The sequence below is a fragment of the Puntigrus tetrazona genome, chromosome 21 (assembly GCF_018831695.1).
Source record: "Puntigrus tetrazona isolate hp1 chromosome 21, ASM1883169v1, whole genome shotgun sequence".
NCBI lineage: Eukaryota > Metazoa > Chordata > Actinopteri > Cypriniformes > Cyprinidae > Puntigrus > Puntigrus tetrazona.
Window position 1 is genome coordinate 1,756,379 of NC_056719.1, and position 14,098 is coordinate 1,770,476.

At 39.4% G+C, this 14,098-nt stretch overlaps 3 protein-coding genes across 12 annotated transcripts in view; 1 reads left to right on the forward strand and 2 right to left on the reverse strand.

The window, feature by feature from the left end:
- The window catches only part of sptan1 (spectrin alpha, non-erythrocytic 1), a 27,973-nt gene extending 22,646 nt beyond the window's left edge, over positions 1-5,327 (forward strand). For 4 of the 9 annotated variants that reach the window (XM_043221462.1, XM_043221463.1, XM_043221464.1 and 1 more), the window contains 13 exons: positions 99-258; positions 366-442; positions 531-740; positions 824-1,120; positions 1,197-1,309; positions 1,795-1,812; positions 2,143-2,205; positions 3,187-3,241; positions 3,901-4,097; positions 4,258-4,311; positions 4,403-4,549; positions 4,621-4,768; positions 4,864-5,327. In XM_043221462.1, coding sequence (XP_043077397.1) covers positions 99-258; positions 366-442; positions 531-740; positions 824-1,120; positions 1,197-1,309; positions 1,795-1,812; positions 2,143-2,205; positions 3,187-3,241; positions 3,901-4,097; positions 4,258-4,311; positions 4,403-4,549; positions 4,621-4,768; positions 4,864-4,989 — 1,665 coding nt within the window. In that variant the 3' untranslated portion in view covers positions 4,990-5,327. The remainder of the gene's footprint in view (positions 1-98; positions 259-365; positions 443-530; positions 741-823; positions 1,121-1,196; positions 1,310-1,794; positions 1,813-2,142; positions 2,206-3,186; positions 3,242-3,900; positions 4,098-4,257; positions 4,312-4,402; positions 4,550-4,620; positions 4,769-4,863) is intronic. The other 5 variants (XM_043221466.1, XM_043221467.1, XM_043221470.1 and 2 more) reach the window with 2 other exon arrangements.
- On the reverse strand, positions 5,316-8,746 carry dync2i2 (dynein 2 intermediate chain 2). The gene is made up of 9 exons (XM_043221472.1): positions 8,371-8,746; positions 8,008-8,259; positions 7,813-7,922; positions 7,576-7,733; positions 6,782-6,891; positions 6,526-6,693; positions 6,005-6,237; positions 5,755-5,912; positions 5,316-5,669 (listed from the first exon to the last, which is right to left on the reverse strand). The coding sequence occupies exons 1-9, from the start codon at positions 8,446-8,448 to the stop codon at positions 5,431-5,433; spliced, it is 1,506 nt and encodes a 501-aa protein (XP_043077407.1). The 5' UTR covers positions 8,449-8,746; the 3' UTR covers positions 5,316-5,430.
- Positions 8,747-9,709: 963 nt separating this feature from the next.
- On the reverse strand, positions 9,710-13,127 carry setb (SET nuclear proto-oncogene b). Of its 2 annotated transcripts, none has more exons than XM_043221474.1 (8): positions 12,844-13,127; positions 11,812-11,869; positions 11,576-11,718; positions 11,385-11,488; positions 11,180-11,293; positions 10,931-11,101; positions 10,710-10,848; positions 9,710-10,577 (listed from the first exon to the last, which is right to left on the reverse strand). In XM_043221474.1, exons 1-8 carry the CDS (start codon positions 12,914-12,916, stop codon positions 10,573-10,575), a joined length of 807 nt encoding a protein of 268 aa, XP_043077409.1. In that variant the 5' UTR covers positions 12,917-13,127; the 3' UTR covers positions 9,710-10,572. The 2 variants fall into 2 exon arrangements, with proteins under 2 accessions (XP_043077409.1, XP_043077408.1); XM_043221473.1 differs by having other exon boundaries at positions 10,705-10,848; positions 12,844-13,126.
- Positions 13,128-14,098: the final 971 nt, after the last annotated feature.

Consider the following 14,098-nt stretch of genomic DNA (forward strand, 5'->3'; position numbering starts at 1 on the left):
CCTTTTGACCCTTTAATGCTTTATTATAGACCATTCCTTTGAAGTAGGATGTGACCTTATAGCAATCTTATATAATCATATTGGGGCATTTTGTGCAGGAAAACCACAACGTGGAGAACATCATGGCTAAAATGAAGGCCCTGCGTGGGAAGGTGTCAGAGCTGGAGAGAGCTGCAGCTCAGAGGAAATCAAAACTGGATGAGAACTCTGCCTTCCTTCAGTTCAACTGGAAGGCTGATGTGGTGGAGTCCTGGATTGGTGAGTAAATGTTTCCTCTCATGTGCATCAAACCTCATTTAAAAGAGGGTTTGATTAAAAATAGTGTGTTGGTTTCTCTGCCTCTTTGTAATCTGTAACTCAAATAGGTGAGAAGGAAAACAGCCTGAAGACTGATGACTATGGTCGCGATCTCTCCTCGGTGCAAACTCTGCTCACTAAACAGGTATGACAAAGTATATGCAATATATAGCCTCAGCACATCATACCCATTTACTGCTGTAATTGACTGTTTTAATTTCACTCTGCCATAGGAAACATTTGATGCTGGGCTTCAGGCCTTCCAGCAGGAGGGCATCACCAACATCACAGCCCTGAAAGACCAGCTTCTGGCTGCCAAACACGTGCAGTCCAAGGCCATTGAGGCTCGTCATGCCACTCTGATGAAGCGCTGGAACCAGCTGCTGTCCAACTCAGCCGCCCGCAAGAAGAAGCTTCTAGAGGCCCAGGAGCACTTCAGAAAGGTGTGAAGAATGTAATTTTGCATCAGATTAGGAAAATAAGCTTTTGTTTTCTGTCTTTAACTCTTGCTTGCCACTCCATCCAGGTCGAGGATCTATTCCTCACCTTTGCCAAGAAGGCTTCAGCCTTCAACAGCTGGTTTGAGAACGCTGAAGAAGATCTGACAGACCCTGTAAGGTGCAACTCTCTGGAGGAGATCAGGGCCTTGCGGGATGCCCATGACGCCTTCCGCTCCTCACTCAGCTCTGCAGAGGCTGATTTCAACCAACTGGCTGAACTTGATCGCCAGATCAAGAGTTACCATGTGGTCTCCAATCCATACACTTGGTTCACCATGGAAGCTCTAGAGGAGACCTGGAGGAACCTTCAAAAGATCATCAAGGTGAGAATAAGATACTAAAGCATGACTGGATGTGTATAAAGTAGTTAATAACTAAATAATTATGTATAATTTATAGGAGCGAGAGCTGGAGCTACAGAAAGAGCAGAGGAGACAGGAAGAGAACGATAAACTCAGACAAGAGTTTGCCCAACATGCCAATGCCTTCCACCAATGGCTGCAGGAGACCAGGTACAGAGGACCAGCATGCACTAGTTACAGTGCTGCGTTCTCTACAGTTCGTAGAGTTATGCTCAAGGGTTAAATACACCACATGCAACACATTTGTTCCCATTGCATGACATCACATCTGTTCGGATTTGATCAAGCCTTCCTGATCTCCATATAACTTTCTTAGACACCCGTTTTCATTTGTGTCATCGACTGTTTTTGTGACCGTAGTCTTGAAGTCATTGCCTGCTTTGCCATGTTGTCTTGTTTGGGTGAAGGTTTTCACATTGATCACACAACTTAAATCCACCTGGGCTCGATATGCTGCAGCAGGGCTTTGCGCTGGTCACGTTTTCTTTTTATGTGAGTGTTGAGTAGTGGCGTTGACGTCACCACTCAATGTTTTAACCGTTTCTTTCTCTCTCCCTCCCCTATTTGTCTCTCTTTCCCCATTCCTTCGGCCTTCTCGCTGCTACCCTGATGCTTGGGATCATTTCTCTAATCAGGACATACCTTCTGGACGGGTTAATATCACATTTTTTACTCTTTTGCTATAGTATGTTTGCGTGTGAGTGTGTATGTATTGTTTAATAGCATTTAATGAAATCCGTTGTGATAGAAACAGACATTTGGTATTAAATAAACCAGGAATTTAAGAGTTTCAGGTTAGTATAGAACAATAAGTTGGATGGAAATAACACAGGGTGTCTCAAGAAGGACTTTATCTCACTTTACATATATTTTGCATATTTTATTGTATGTTTTGACTATATATTTCCAGATGTATTCTTTTCTGTTTTTCACACTCTTTTTCCATTCCCTCTTCATCTTCCACCTCCCTCGTCTCTGAATAGCATAGCCTATCGGAGGGTAATCCGTGTCTATCAGTATGAAGTCGATGATGATCTTTCTGGAAGGTCTTCTCCCTTTTTTTCCTCCTCTGATTGGCCTCTTGCCCCTCACCCCACACCTTTTGGGTTTTCTTCTCCTCATGCACTCGAGTCTGACCCCCACTCTAAAGGCTCTGTGTGTGTTCACTTCCCTTTTACTAACATTCACTGCGATGTGAGGCTTTTTTTGAGATGAACCCTTCCAGCTTCTTAATCCAACAAGCCTGGCTACATTTGGCACCGATGTTGAGGAGTGTGAACACTTCATCTCATTCTTTACACTTTTTGTTTTTTTCCACGTTTCAGTTACATTTTTATTTGTTTATACTTTTCTTCATTTTAAGGAAAATGTTCATGCACCAGATCCAGGGTGGAAACTGCAATGTGATTTCCATGATTGAAAAAGTACTTGTAGACATTTTCAATATCCTGATCTGAATTCAAACAACTGTGCATTGACATTTTTTGGACATTTATAATACGACTAGTCGAGTCCTACTCTGAATCTTCGATTTTGCACATTTTGCTTTTAAAAGTGTGCAAAATAAATATAAAACTAAGCAGTGGTACAAATATAGCAGTTTCTAACCCTGTTGACAGCAGCCCTAATCAAGCATGGTCTGGATTACCATGGATATAATTTGGCTTCGTTAGCATGACTTTGGTTACTGTAGTTGCATTCTGGAGTGGCTTATAGTTTGTACTCCATATCTACTACAAAATTGGTAAGTCCTATTATTATGTACCAGAAATTCAGGAAGATGCAGGTTACAAAACTAGATGTAATGGTTATGCAAACCATTTAAACAATATAGTGTAAATTACAATCATAAAAACATTTTAAGGTCTACTATGGCCAATGCAATTGGTTTTGTTCTTTGACCTAGTAAGTGAACTGGTCTAGTGAGAGCAGCTCTTGTAAGGTGGAGTGAGTGAGATGATTTTGGGTGGATGTGCCATGTGCTCTCGGGCTCCTGCTGCTGGTTTCATCATTCTGTGTGTGGGCAGGTCCTGCATGGTGGAAGAATCCGGAACTCTAGAGTCACAACTAGAGGCGACTAAGGTGAGTGTGAGAGCAGTGAAGGGATAATTGACAACCGTTGGGAGCAGCTGATCGATTTTGAATGACAAAATGAAGCATTAGTGTATTAATCCGTAGTAAATAGAATATGCATTTGATAACAAATACAGTTTTAATATTTTTAAAAATATGATTCCGACTTAAAATATTTTTTTTATTTCAGTATATTTAATATTCTAGATGGCAAAGCTTTTTCACATTATTCACGGTGGCCCAGGCCCTGTAGTGCACAACACTACAAAATCTTCACAACGCAACAGAAACAAATCGCAACAATGAAATCAGGACAACACAAACAAGTCCAATGCATTGTATTGTGATTTTGTTGTGTTGTGTATTAATTATCATTTTAATATTTAAACGGCTAAAGATTTTTAAGATTCTTTTAATACATAATGTTTAAAGAAGTATTTATTTGAAATAGTAGGTTTTTGTATTATTATTATTATTATCTTGAGCTTTTATCAATTTAATGTGAACTATAAAAGGATTTATATAAAGTGGTTTCCTAATATCCATTCATTATAAACTACTATAATGTAAAAAAAAATAATTGGAATTAACTTAGTAGTAGATAATTGGTCACACTGGCCTGTAAGTTGCTTTGTTCTCATGTCTTAAACCTGGGGTTTTCTCTGCAGCGCAAGCACCAGGAGATTCGTGCCATGCGCAGTCAGTTGAAGAAGATCGAGGATCTGGGAGCAGCCATGGAGGAGGCGCTGATCCTGGACAACAAATATACAGAGCACAGCACTGTGGGTCTGGCCCAACAGTGGGACCAACTCGACCAACTGGGCATGAGAATGCAACACAACCTGGAACAACAGATTCAAGCCAGGTGAGTATTATAATATAATACAATAAAGACAATTTTTTTTAAATTATTATATTCTTGCTTTTTATTATAATTCAGTTTTGTCATTTTTTAAATAATTTGTTATATATCTTTTGTTTTTTTACTCAATTTCTTTATTCTTTTTCTTTTATTTCTTTTCTAGAAACACTACTGGAGTAACAGAAGAGGCCCTGAAGGAGTTCAGCATGATGTTCAAGTGAGTAATCTACTTTAATTACAATTCTAAACTGTTCTTTAATTACAATTCTAAGTGTTCTTGAAAATCTTAACAAAATATTGTTTCTCAGGCATTTCGACAAAGAAAAATCTGGACGTCTCAACCACCAGGAGTTCAAGTCCTGCCTGCGGTCTCTGGGTTACGACCTGCCCATGGTTGAAGAAGGAGAACCAGACCCAGAGTTTGAGTCTATTCTGGACATAGTGGATCCAAACAGGTGAGAAACGTAATCCGTAGACTAAATATTCAGTTTCTGTCATGGAGCTAACATCATTTTGTTTTGTTCAGAGATGGAAACGTGTCCTTACAGGAGTACATGGCTTTCATGATCAGCCGAGAAACAGAGAACGTGAAGTCGAGTGAGGAGATCGAGAGCGCTTTCCGTGCCCTCAGCGCAGAGAACAAACCTTACGTCACCAAGGAAGAACTCTACCAGGTACACAACATCAAACTCACGCCATTTACATTTAATATCGAACCTTTCACGATTGGTAGTAGAAAGATGATTTTAATGGCCTTCTGTGTTTACAGAACCTGACGAAGGAACAGGCGGACTACTGCATTTCCCATATGAAGCCCTACTTGGACAGCAAGGGCCGTGAGATCCCATCAGCTTTCGACTTTGTGGAATTCACCCGCTCGCTTTTCGTCAACTGATTCCCGGCCCCCTCGCCTGCCAGTGACCAATCGGGATGCGTTTCCCCCCCCCCTTCACAAGAACACACAGCCAAACTGCATGGATCTGAATTGAAATTCTCTATAGCACCCAGTATAGCAATATCTGTATCTTGCTATCACTCTTAATCTTGCATATTTATCTGACACTTCCTCATGCTTCACTGACAATAGTGTAGTGGATCTGTCTGCATTTTATTGTGGTTGTTTTAGCTGTTAAGTGCTTTGCTTTGTTTAACAAACCTATAGAGAGGACATGCTGTAACATCACCCATGAGACTGCAGTGTGCTTAAATAAACGCTACTGGTTATAACTGGAAGGAGTTGTCAGTATTTTATTAATGCATTTATATACACAATCAATGTATAACTCTCTGAGAACATTTGAGAAGGACAGTTTGTAATGACAAAGTTAAAACGAACTCAGTCCGCCACCTCATCCGCCAGCTGTTCAAGCATTGCAGTCTCCTTGGCACCTTGTTCTGTTAATTCAGCACTGAGCTGCCAGATGTTCACGCTACCATCTGCATTACCCACTGCCATCAGATTTGTGTGTTTGGGGTTGAACTCCAGGCAATACGCTGGCTGACCGCTTGTGTTCTGGTCAATTGTGGCAACTGGCCTTAAAGACCTTCGGCCCAAATCGAACATTTGAACCAGTCCTAAAAGTAAAAATGTGAAATGTAAAATGGAGGAGAAAAGTTTGTTTATATAGAATGACAGTTTGGAGAATTGCAAACATCTCACCCTGTCCTGTGGCTGCAGCAAAGACCAGAGGGCGTGTGGGTGACCACCTGACCCCAAACGCGTACAAATCGGACACCCGTAGAGACATCAGGGGACGGGGTTGGAGCACAGTGTGCAGATGAGCCAAACCATCTGTTCCGACACTTACAAACAGATTCCTAAAATCACAAACAGCGGATCTTACAATTACTCCCGATTAGCCTAAAAGTAGATATGTAAATAAAGTACAGAAAAACGCCTCAAAGCTCACCTATGAAATGGTGAGAAGTGGACTGAGTGTACAGGGCCCCCTCGCGGTGAAAAAGAAAATTGCACGGGGGCCCGCAGTGTCACAGTCTCACCATCAGGGGGCACTGCTGCCACTGTCTCGCTGCTGAAAGAGCATTTGAGCACAAGGCCTCCCTCTGAGCCCACCAAGAACGTGTCCAGGTCCCACGGGGAAAGTGCCACTGAAGTTACTCCTATATTGGTGCTACCTCGGGTCTTCAGGGAGAGACAAGTGCATTATTAGGGTAAAATAGATTGAGATAGATTGAGATTCATCAGGCCATGAAAGTTACATCAATAATTATTTAACACATTTTCTTTCTCATTCTGATTTATCAGGGATCATTATGATTAGCTATCATGTCTAAACGGACATTAATTTGTTTTATAACCATGTGATGCATTAGGGTAATGCGTTCATTACATCATCTTCAAAAGGAAAAATGCACCTATTGCAACTTTTACAAAGTAATTTATTAAATAAGACCATATTGTGAGACCCACTTTGCTTGCTGCTCCACTCTGAGGCACTTGCTGTTGAACAAGAGCATATCCAGAACTCAAGATAAGTTTGGCTTCAGCTCCGTCAACAGTCCACAGCAGAACCCTTCCTCCTGACCCGGCGCTCAGTACAGTGAACTCCCCTCTGGAAGACCCTGGGACCCAGGTGACCTGTGCACATAGAAATACTCTGTATTTATGACTTCATGTTTATTCATCATGTTTCAGTGAAAGACTTCTTATTTAATAGGTTAAATACCTGATAAACAGGTTCACGGTGAGTATCTGCGGACATTCCCGTCTGAGCCAGGATGAGGTCCTGTGAGCGGCTGGTGTCCCAGACCAGCACCTCACCACTGTACAGCCCCCCTAATGACCCCAGGAAATGAGCCATCAATATTTATTTGTCCTTAAGGTTTGGTTCTTATGGCTCTCATTATGATATATGTGTATGTTTGTATGTGTGTGTGTATATATATATATACACTAATTTAAAAAAAACTTAATTTATATGAAATATATAGCTTTTGTAACATATATTAATTTACTGTCACTTTTGATCAGTTTAATCTCTATCTATTTATCCATCCATCCATTTACCTTTTATAGTTATAGCTGTTTTACTGCCAACTGACAAAGTGAAAACACTGCATTCAAACAGGATGGAAAATAATTTTTGCAATGCGAAAATCTTCCATTTAATGCCTTAATGCCTTTATTAAAATCGTTGGTAACACTATTTTAAGGCGTCCTTGTCACCATCACATGTACTTACTATTATAATAACAATACATTATGCATAATTACATTCAAAGAACCCTTAACCTAACCCTACCTATATAGCAAGTGCATGCAGTTAATTAATATAACTTTGTACTTCAATGTATAATTACACTATAAAAAGGACACCTTAAAATAAAATGTAACATATGTTTTTTAATTTTCCATTTTGAGGTAAAATATGAACCTAAATGTGTGTGTGTGTGTGTGTGTGTGTGTGTGTGTATATTTTTTCAATGTAAAGCGTTTGATTTTGTAAATGTGTGTCCATACCAGCCACTACAGACGGTTTGAGAGGATGGAAGCACAAACACATGACTGGAGTGGCCACGTCTATGATCACATCCGGACGTTTTGGGTTCAGGTTCTGTCGGTCCAAGTTCCACATGCACACATAAGCCTTCTCAGTGCTCCAGTCACCGTCATCCACACTAATACAGAAAAAAACAACAACATTAACATTACGACAGCAGGTGGTTTCATGTGTCTTTATGGAGAAAGGGCTGTTACCGGCCAAATCCACAGCCTATGACAGAGCCAGTGCAGCTCCAGGACACGCTGGTGACTTGCAGACCCCTTTCCTGAGCGTCAGCATGCTGAAGACGGTACATACAGGACACCTGTGCAAGAAAAAATAAATATAGCCAGTTGTAAGATCATTTTTACAAATGAACAATATAATTATTTTGCATTCGAGGCTCTCACCGACTCATTCTGATCCTCCCAGTTCACTTCAAACCCATCAAAAGCATGACTTTTGGAGTTTTTCACCAGTTCTTTGGTAACTACATCTTCAACTCGAAGCAAAAAGTCCAGCAAACCAGGCAAGTGTGATATGTCTTGATCCAGGGAGAGTGTTTGACTGGTCTGCTCTTGCGTCTGGGTGCTGTTGTCTAACACATCTTTGGCTTGTGTTTCAGCCTCTGCTGTGTGAACTTTAACAGTTTGACAGCTTCTCTGGGCGGGAATAAAACACACAACATGCATCATCACTCAAAAGGATCGATATTTTTTCAAGTACATAAAAATTCTGGTTAGAGAAGGTAAGCAAACTTTTTTTTTACTTACTGATTCTTGTGTTTGCTGATGTGGCTTTCTCCATGTCGATTCAGCACCAATTAAATCAAGAGTTTCGTCCGTAAACATGTTTAAAATTCCTCACACTTTAATATCTCGGAAAAAAAGATCTACGTTCATCTCTACAAAACGTTTGGTCTCAGACGTCACAGTTAGCTTTGAGCTAACGAATGTTTTTCATAAAGGTTATTTATTATATTTACAAATAACGAATGCTCGGCGAATGAATATCTGCTTCTATGATAAAGCAAACGCGTATCATAACACTTATTTGTACGGTATTTTATTGTATGTGGCCACGGTACAGCAACGTTCCTCCATTATTACACTAGCTGTGACATCCGTGACGACGCTGCCATGGCTACCGTGAGCCAATCAATGATTGGCTGTCCGCTATACGTCACTGGTGTTGGCTTCTGATTGGTCAACCTACTTTCTGCAGTTTTAGTTTTATGGTATACAATTATGTTTGGGGGTAATTCTTATAATTCCGTGGCTTTTTGAGGCCAACGTTCAAAACAATACAAACAAAACTGTACACTAACTGTAGTTGGTAAAATGCCATGGGGAAGTCATACATTAAAAAAAAGCATCGTATAAAACTGGCTGGCACACGAAAAAAAAAGTATAGCCTACGACTGTCATGAAAAAAATACATAATAGTCTCAAGCGTCAGTTATCTTTATATAAACTTTTTTTTGTATTCATCACGAAATAGTGCCGCCTTTCTCTTTTGATATAATATTGATCTTATTACTGATCATATTTTTCTCCTCACTTGAGGTGACATGGTGAGTCACTGATTAAATTCGCATTCTGTGTGAATGACAAGCAAAGGTTTTTTTTATTAATAATTATTACGTTTTCCTTGGATATCCAGTAATTTGCTGTACATATTTATCAAATCACACGCAAATGATTACAAGAATCATCATTAGAATTAAAAGTACACTTACAAGAAAAATAAATTCAAAAATTCAAATTTAAAGATTTTTTTCATACCGTTCAATGAAAACTTAATTGTTTTGTGTAGATTTGGGACCATAATCAATCCTGTCTTAAATAGTTTTTAGGTCAAAAGTCTCATTTGAATTCAAAGCAGTTCAAATGTAACCTTAAAAAAAAAATTGCTTGTAGGAGCTAAAAGGGACTGTAGTAATAACCTAGCTGTCTGTAATACCTCAAAACGGTTCAACATTAAGAAACAAACTATAAAAGTACAGTTATTGTTCTAAAGAGACCAAAAAAAGTTATAAAGTCCGCAAAAAACACATTTGTACAAATCAAAAAAAAAAAAAAACAGGTGGAGAAAAGACCACTTGTAGAGTTCTTTAAGATTCTACAGGCTTTATTATCTCATTTAAATAATCCTTTAATTAGCCAAGCTCAAAATTACAAGAGGAAGTTTTTTTGTGTTTTGTTTTTATTAAAAATGTTTCAAACCTCATGGGTGTCTGTAAAACATTACAATGAAAATTCAATCAACATAAACCCAAATGTTGATGTGTCAAATGCCCACTTGCCCCACCCGACCCCATTGAACTGTCAACAATAATAACTGCCATACCCTGATATTGACCCCAAAACATTTACAAGAGGTGACAGGAGCTAGCTGGTGCTTTCCTTTTGTCCAATATATCACATAGGAAAAACAGTGTCAACTCTTTGGGGCCCACCTCTGCATTAAAGAAAATATACAAAAAAAAATAATAATAAAATAAAAAAAGTGGCTAGGTATGTACGCTATGATTAGATCACTGCACCATGGCTTATTACTTAACTCACAACCATTCACAGAAAAAAAAAAAATCATTTCATATACTTAATATATAAACTGCTATTTACTTCAGTTTAGTCTACAGAGGATGACGTGCAGATTGTTAATATTTTGTATTTGTCTTTGGAGATGGTTGTAATTAAAGATGACGCAAGAGGCTTCAGCAACGAGATGCCACTAGTTTTCCAATGCAGGAACTGTATGTCCAGGGAATTAACTGGGTTTAGACATGGTCAGGACAGGAGAGGCTTCAGTAGAACAGAAGATGGAGCACAAAAAAACAAATAAAAAAAAATAAAATAAAAACAAAGCTTTTTTTTTTTTGCTCCCATGGTTGGAGGATGACTTCAAAAAAAAGGAAAGAACAGGTACGAGTGTTGGAATATGTCCTTATCAGCCTTTAGTCATCCTCACCATCATCCTGAAAAAGAAATAATTAAAAGAGGTCAAACCGTGCTTAAAGTATTTTTTAAATCAAATGTCCACAAACCACAGCCATGCATTACAATGCAACGTAAATGTAATTAGCCCTCAGATCAAAGCCTCACCTCACCGTCTTCTCCATCATCCTCCTCTTCATCTTCCTCTCCCTCATCCTCATCACCTTCTTCATCGATGTCCTCCAAACCCTCCTCTTCTTCCTCATCATCTTCCTCCTCCCCTTCACCTTCTTCTTCATCCATATCAGGAACCTGTGAAAAGAGAGGAAAAGATAAGTACAGGTTCTGACTCGTTAACACTGATATACACAAACAGTATTGCAGTATTTCTTACCAGGTAGTACTGCAGAGGGTTGGGCCAGATGTCATCTTTAATGACCTCCCCGAGCTCGTCAGCCCCTGCGTCGGAGTGATCGGTGAACCAGGTGAAGAAGCTCTCTGGCTCTTCATGTTGCCTTTTCTTCCCTGCCTTGTTCTGTGTCTGACCAGTACGCTTCGTCAGGTCCTGCAGCACGCATAACCGGTTAACAGAAACCCAACAGGAAACAGCAGACACCCCCCAAAACACGAAGTGTTAACCCACCTTTCCAGCCTTCCATTTGATTTCAGTGGATTTTGAAGACGGGTCACCGCTCTCGTTCAAGTGGAACTCTTTTGAGAGAACTTTGTTTTCGAAGTACGGATTTTCATCAAAGTACTGCAAAGATTATACAACTACAGGTCAGTCGCTTGGTTTGTCACAGCTGTGCTTTAATTTCAGACTGCACCGGATAAAAAGGGGTACTTACAAAATCTATTCTGTAACCTGATTTGATGTCCTCAAATTCTGTGACCTCCACTCTGGTCAGGTAATGAAGCGCTTCTTCATCCTCCTCACCAAGCAAGGCTGAAACTATTAGTCAAATGAAACATTTGAATCCACTTCATAAGCAAGCTATATTTTACAAAATAATCTAGGATTTTAAATGCATCTTCTCACCTTGTGGATGGTTGACGAATGTTGTGACCCAGAAGTTTGGAATTTTGGCTATGAGTTCTGATCTCTTCTGGAAGAATGGCTGACGTAGCTTATTGTACTTCTGCTCTACTTTTAAAATTTCCTCACTTGCCTGCTCATTCAATCTAAGGAAATCAAAAAAAGAAAAAAAATAAATAATTAAATGTGCATTAAATGCGAACTTATAAATGGTGCTTCGGGCCACTTGGTTAACTTGCCTGTCGATTTCATTCTGTACTTCATCAATGTGTTCAATTGCCTCCTGTTGCTCTTTTTCTGAAATGCAACAAAGTCAAAATTAGCCCAAATGTTCATTTCATGTACTGTTAACACACGGAAGAAAAGAAAAAAAATGCATTTTTTTTTTTTAATTGTATGAAATCCTTATAACAAAAGCATGACTTCACAAATTACACACGTGCATCTACATGCTAAACAAACAATGCATTCGTACAATGTAAACACGATCCATTTCGCAAATATATTTACCAAAACAAAGCAACGTAATTTTACACAGCCTCATCCGACGCGAAACAACAAACATACGCTAAAAGCGAAAGCGTGGTGTTAACGCCGGTCGACCAGCTCAATCCGGTGCAGTTTTAACAGCAGCTGCGCAAGGCCGCGAGGTTTAAACGGAGGAGGAGGAGGCCACGCGCTGGGCCAGACTTACCTTCCTACCAACGAATTGCACATTACTGCCGTGCATTAAAATTTAGATCCTATCACAATGTAATTTTCACCCGCGTGCGCGTCAATAAACATTTATAGTGTGGTTTGTGGCGCAGCGGCGGCGTGGTTTGGTCACACATGCGGGAATAGCTCGTGATGGCGGGGGAGACACAATAACCAGTTAGCCTGTTAGCACACAACATGCGCGCAATATAGCGCACAATTAGCACTCGGGCAACGCTGGTTTGAAAAAGACGCAGCCGAGCGTACAAATGAGCGGAAAGCAGCGGGAAATAAAATGTTTTCGTAAACTAAACGGCGCGCGGGCGCAACGTTCCTCGCGCGTGGCACAATGAAAGCCGCCGCGCGAGGAAACATGGCCTCCGGTGCGCGCAACATCCCTTTAACGTTACTGAATCTACACCGACTTCCGTTGGATTAAACGGGCACGAGCTCGGGCTTCGCTCGGAGCTTCGTACGAACGCCGAGCGGCCGGTTAAAATTAACATCCGCGCTTTAAACGCAATAAGTGCAAGTTACTGAAAATGGCGGTGCGCAGGAGGCCGCCATTACTTTACCCGAGGTCTCGTCCGCTCCGTCGTGATTCGAGTTCTGCTCCTTTCGGCTCACTTTCGCCGCCGACGCCGACATTATTCCCCCGCAGCCGAGAATCTGCCTTCTTGCTCCTAAAACAAAGACTCCGGAACGTCCTCCTCCGCTCGAGGAAAGCGAAAGAAGGGGAAATAAAGTTGCTCCTAGCTCAGTTTAGAAGTGCGAATATCACAACGTGTGTTGCGCTTCCCCTCCACACATACAACACACGCACGCTCAAACCAGAGACGCGTATCACACCACGCGCCTCCTCCTTTCTGACACCCGCCACCAACGCGCTTTAGGAGAATAAAGAGCCACGCCTCCTCCATAGAGAGCGTAATATAATGTCGCGAAAATAGGATAGGTATTTAATAACATTGAACATGAGTAATAATTACCATTCGGATTGGTAATAGTTAAAATAAATAATCACCAGACACGAGTTAATTGGGACGGAAAAAATGTTTTACACACTTAGTAAAAATGGAATTGAAAAAAATATCGAACATTGATTATTAAAAAAATTATATGATTTCATAGTAAAAGCAGTAATATTTCGAAATATTATAGAAAACTGTTTTCTATTTGAATGTATTTCAAAACGTTATTTTTTGGTGATTGCAAAGCTGAGTTTTTTAGTTCGGTCTTCAGCGATCCTTCAGGATCTTTCTAATATGCTAATATATATATATATATATATATATATATATATATATATATATATATATATATATATATATATATATATATATATATATGTAATTCTTATCATCAATGCTGAGAAAAGTTGTGATGCTCCTTTGTAAAATGCATGTAAAAAAATACATTTTGATATAGATGATTTACAAAATATTATCATGAAACATGATTTTTACTTAGTATGCTAATGACTTGGACTTAATGTCATAAAAAAAAATATATATATATATATATATATATATATATATATATATATATATATATATATATATATATATATATATATATATATATATATTATTTTGATCCATACAGTGTATGTATTTCTGGATATTGCTACAAATATACCCATGCTACTTAAGAAGAATGATTTTGTGCTCAAGGTTCACACATTGTGTTTGCTGCCAATTTAATATTTCTTTGCTCAATAAGAGCATTATTCTGCTAAATTAAAGCATTCATTTGTTATTTACTTTGTAACGTATTTCATATTTCAGCTAATATGAGTTCAACATAGTCACACAGGCCTGTTGTCGTTAA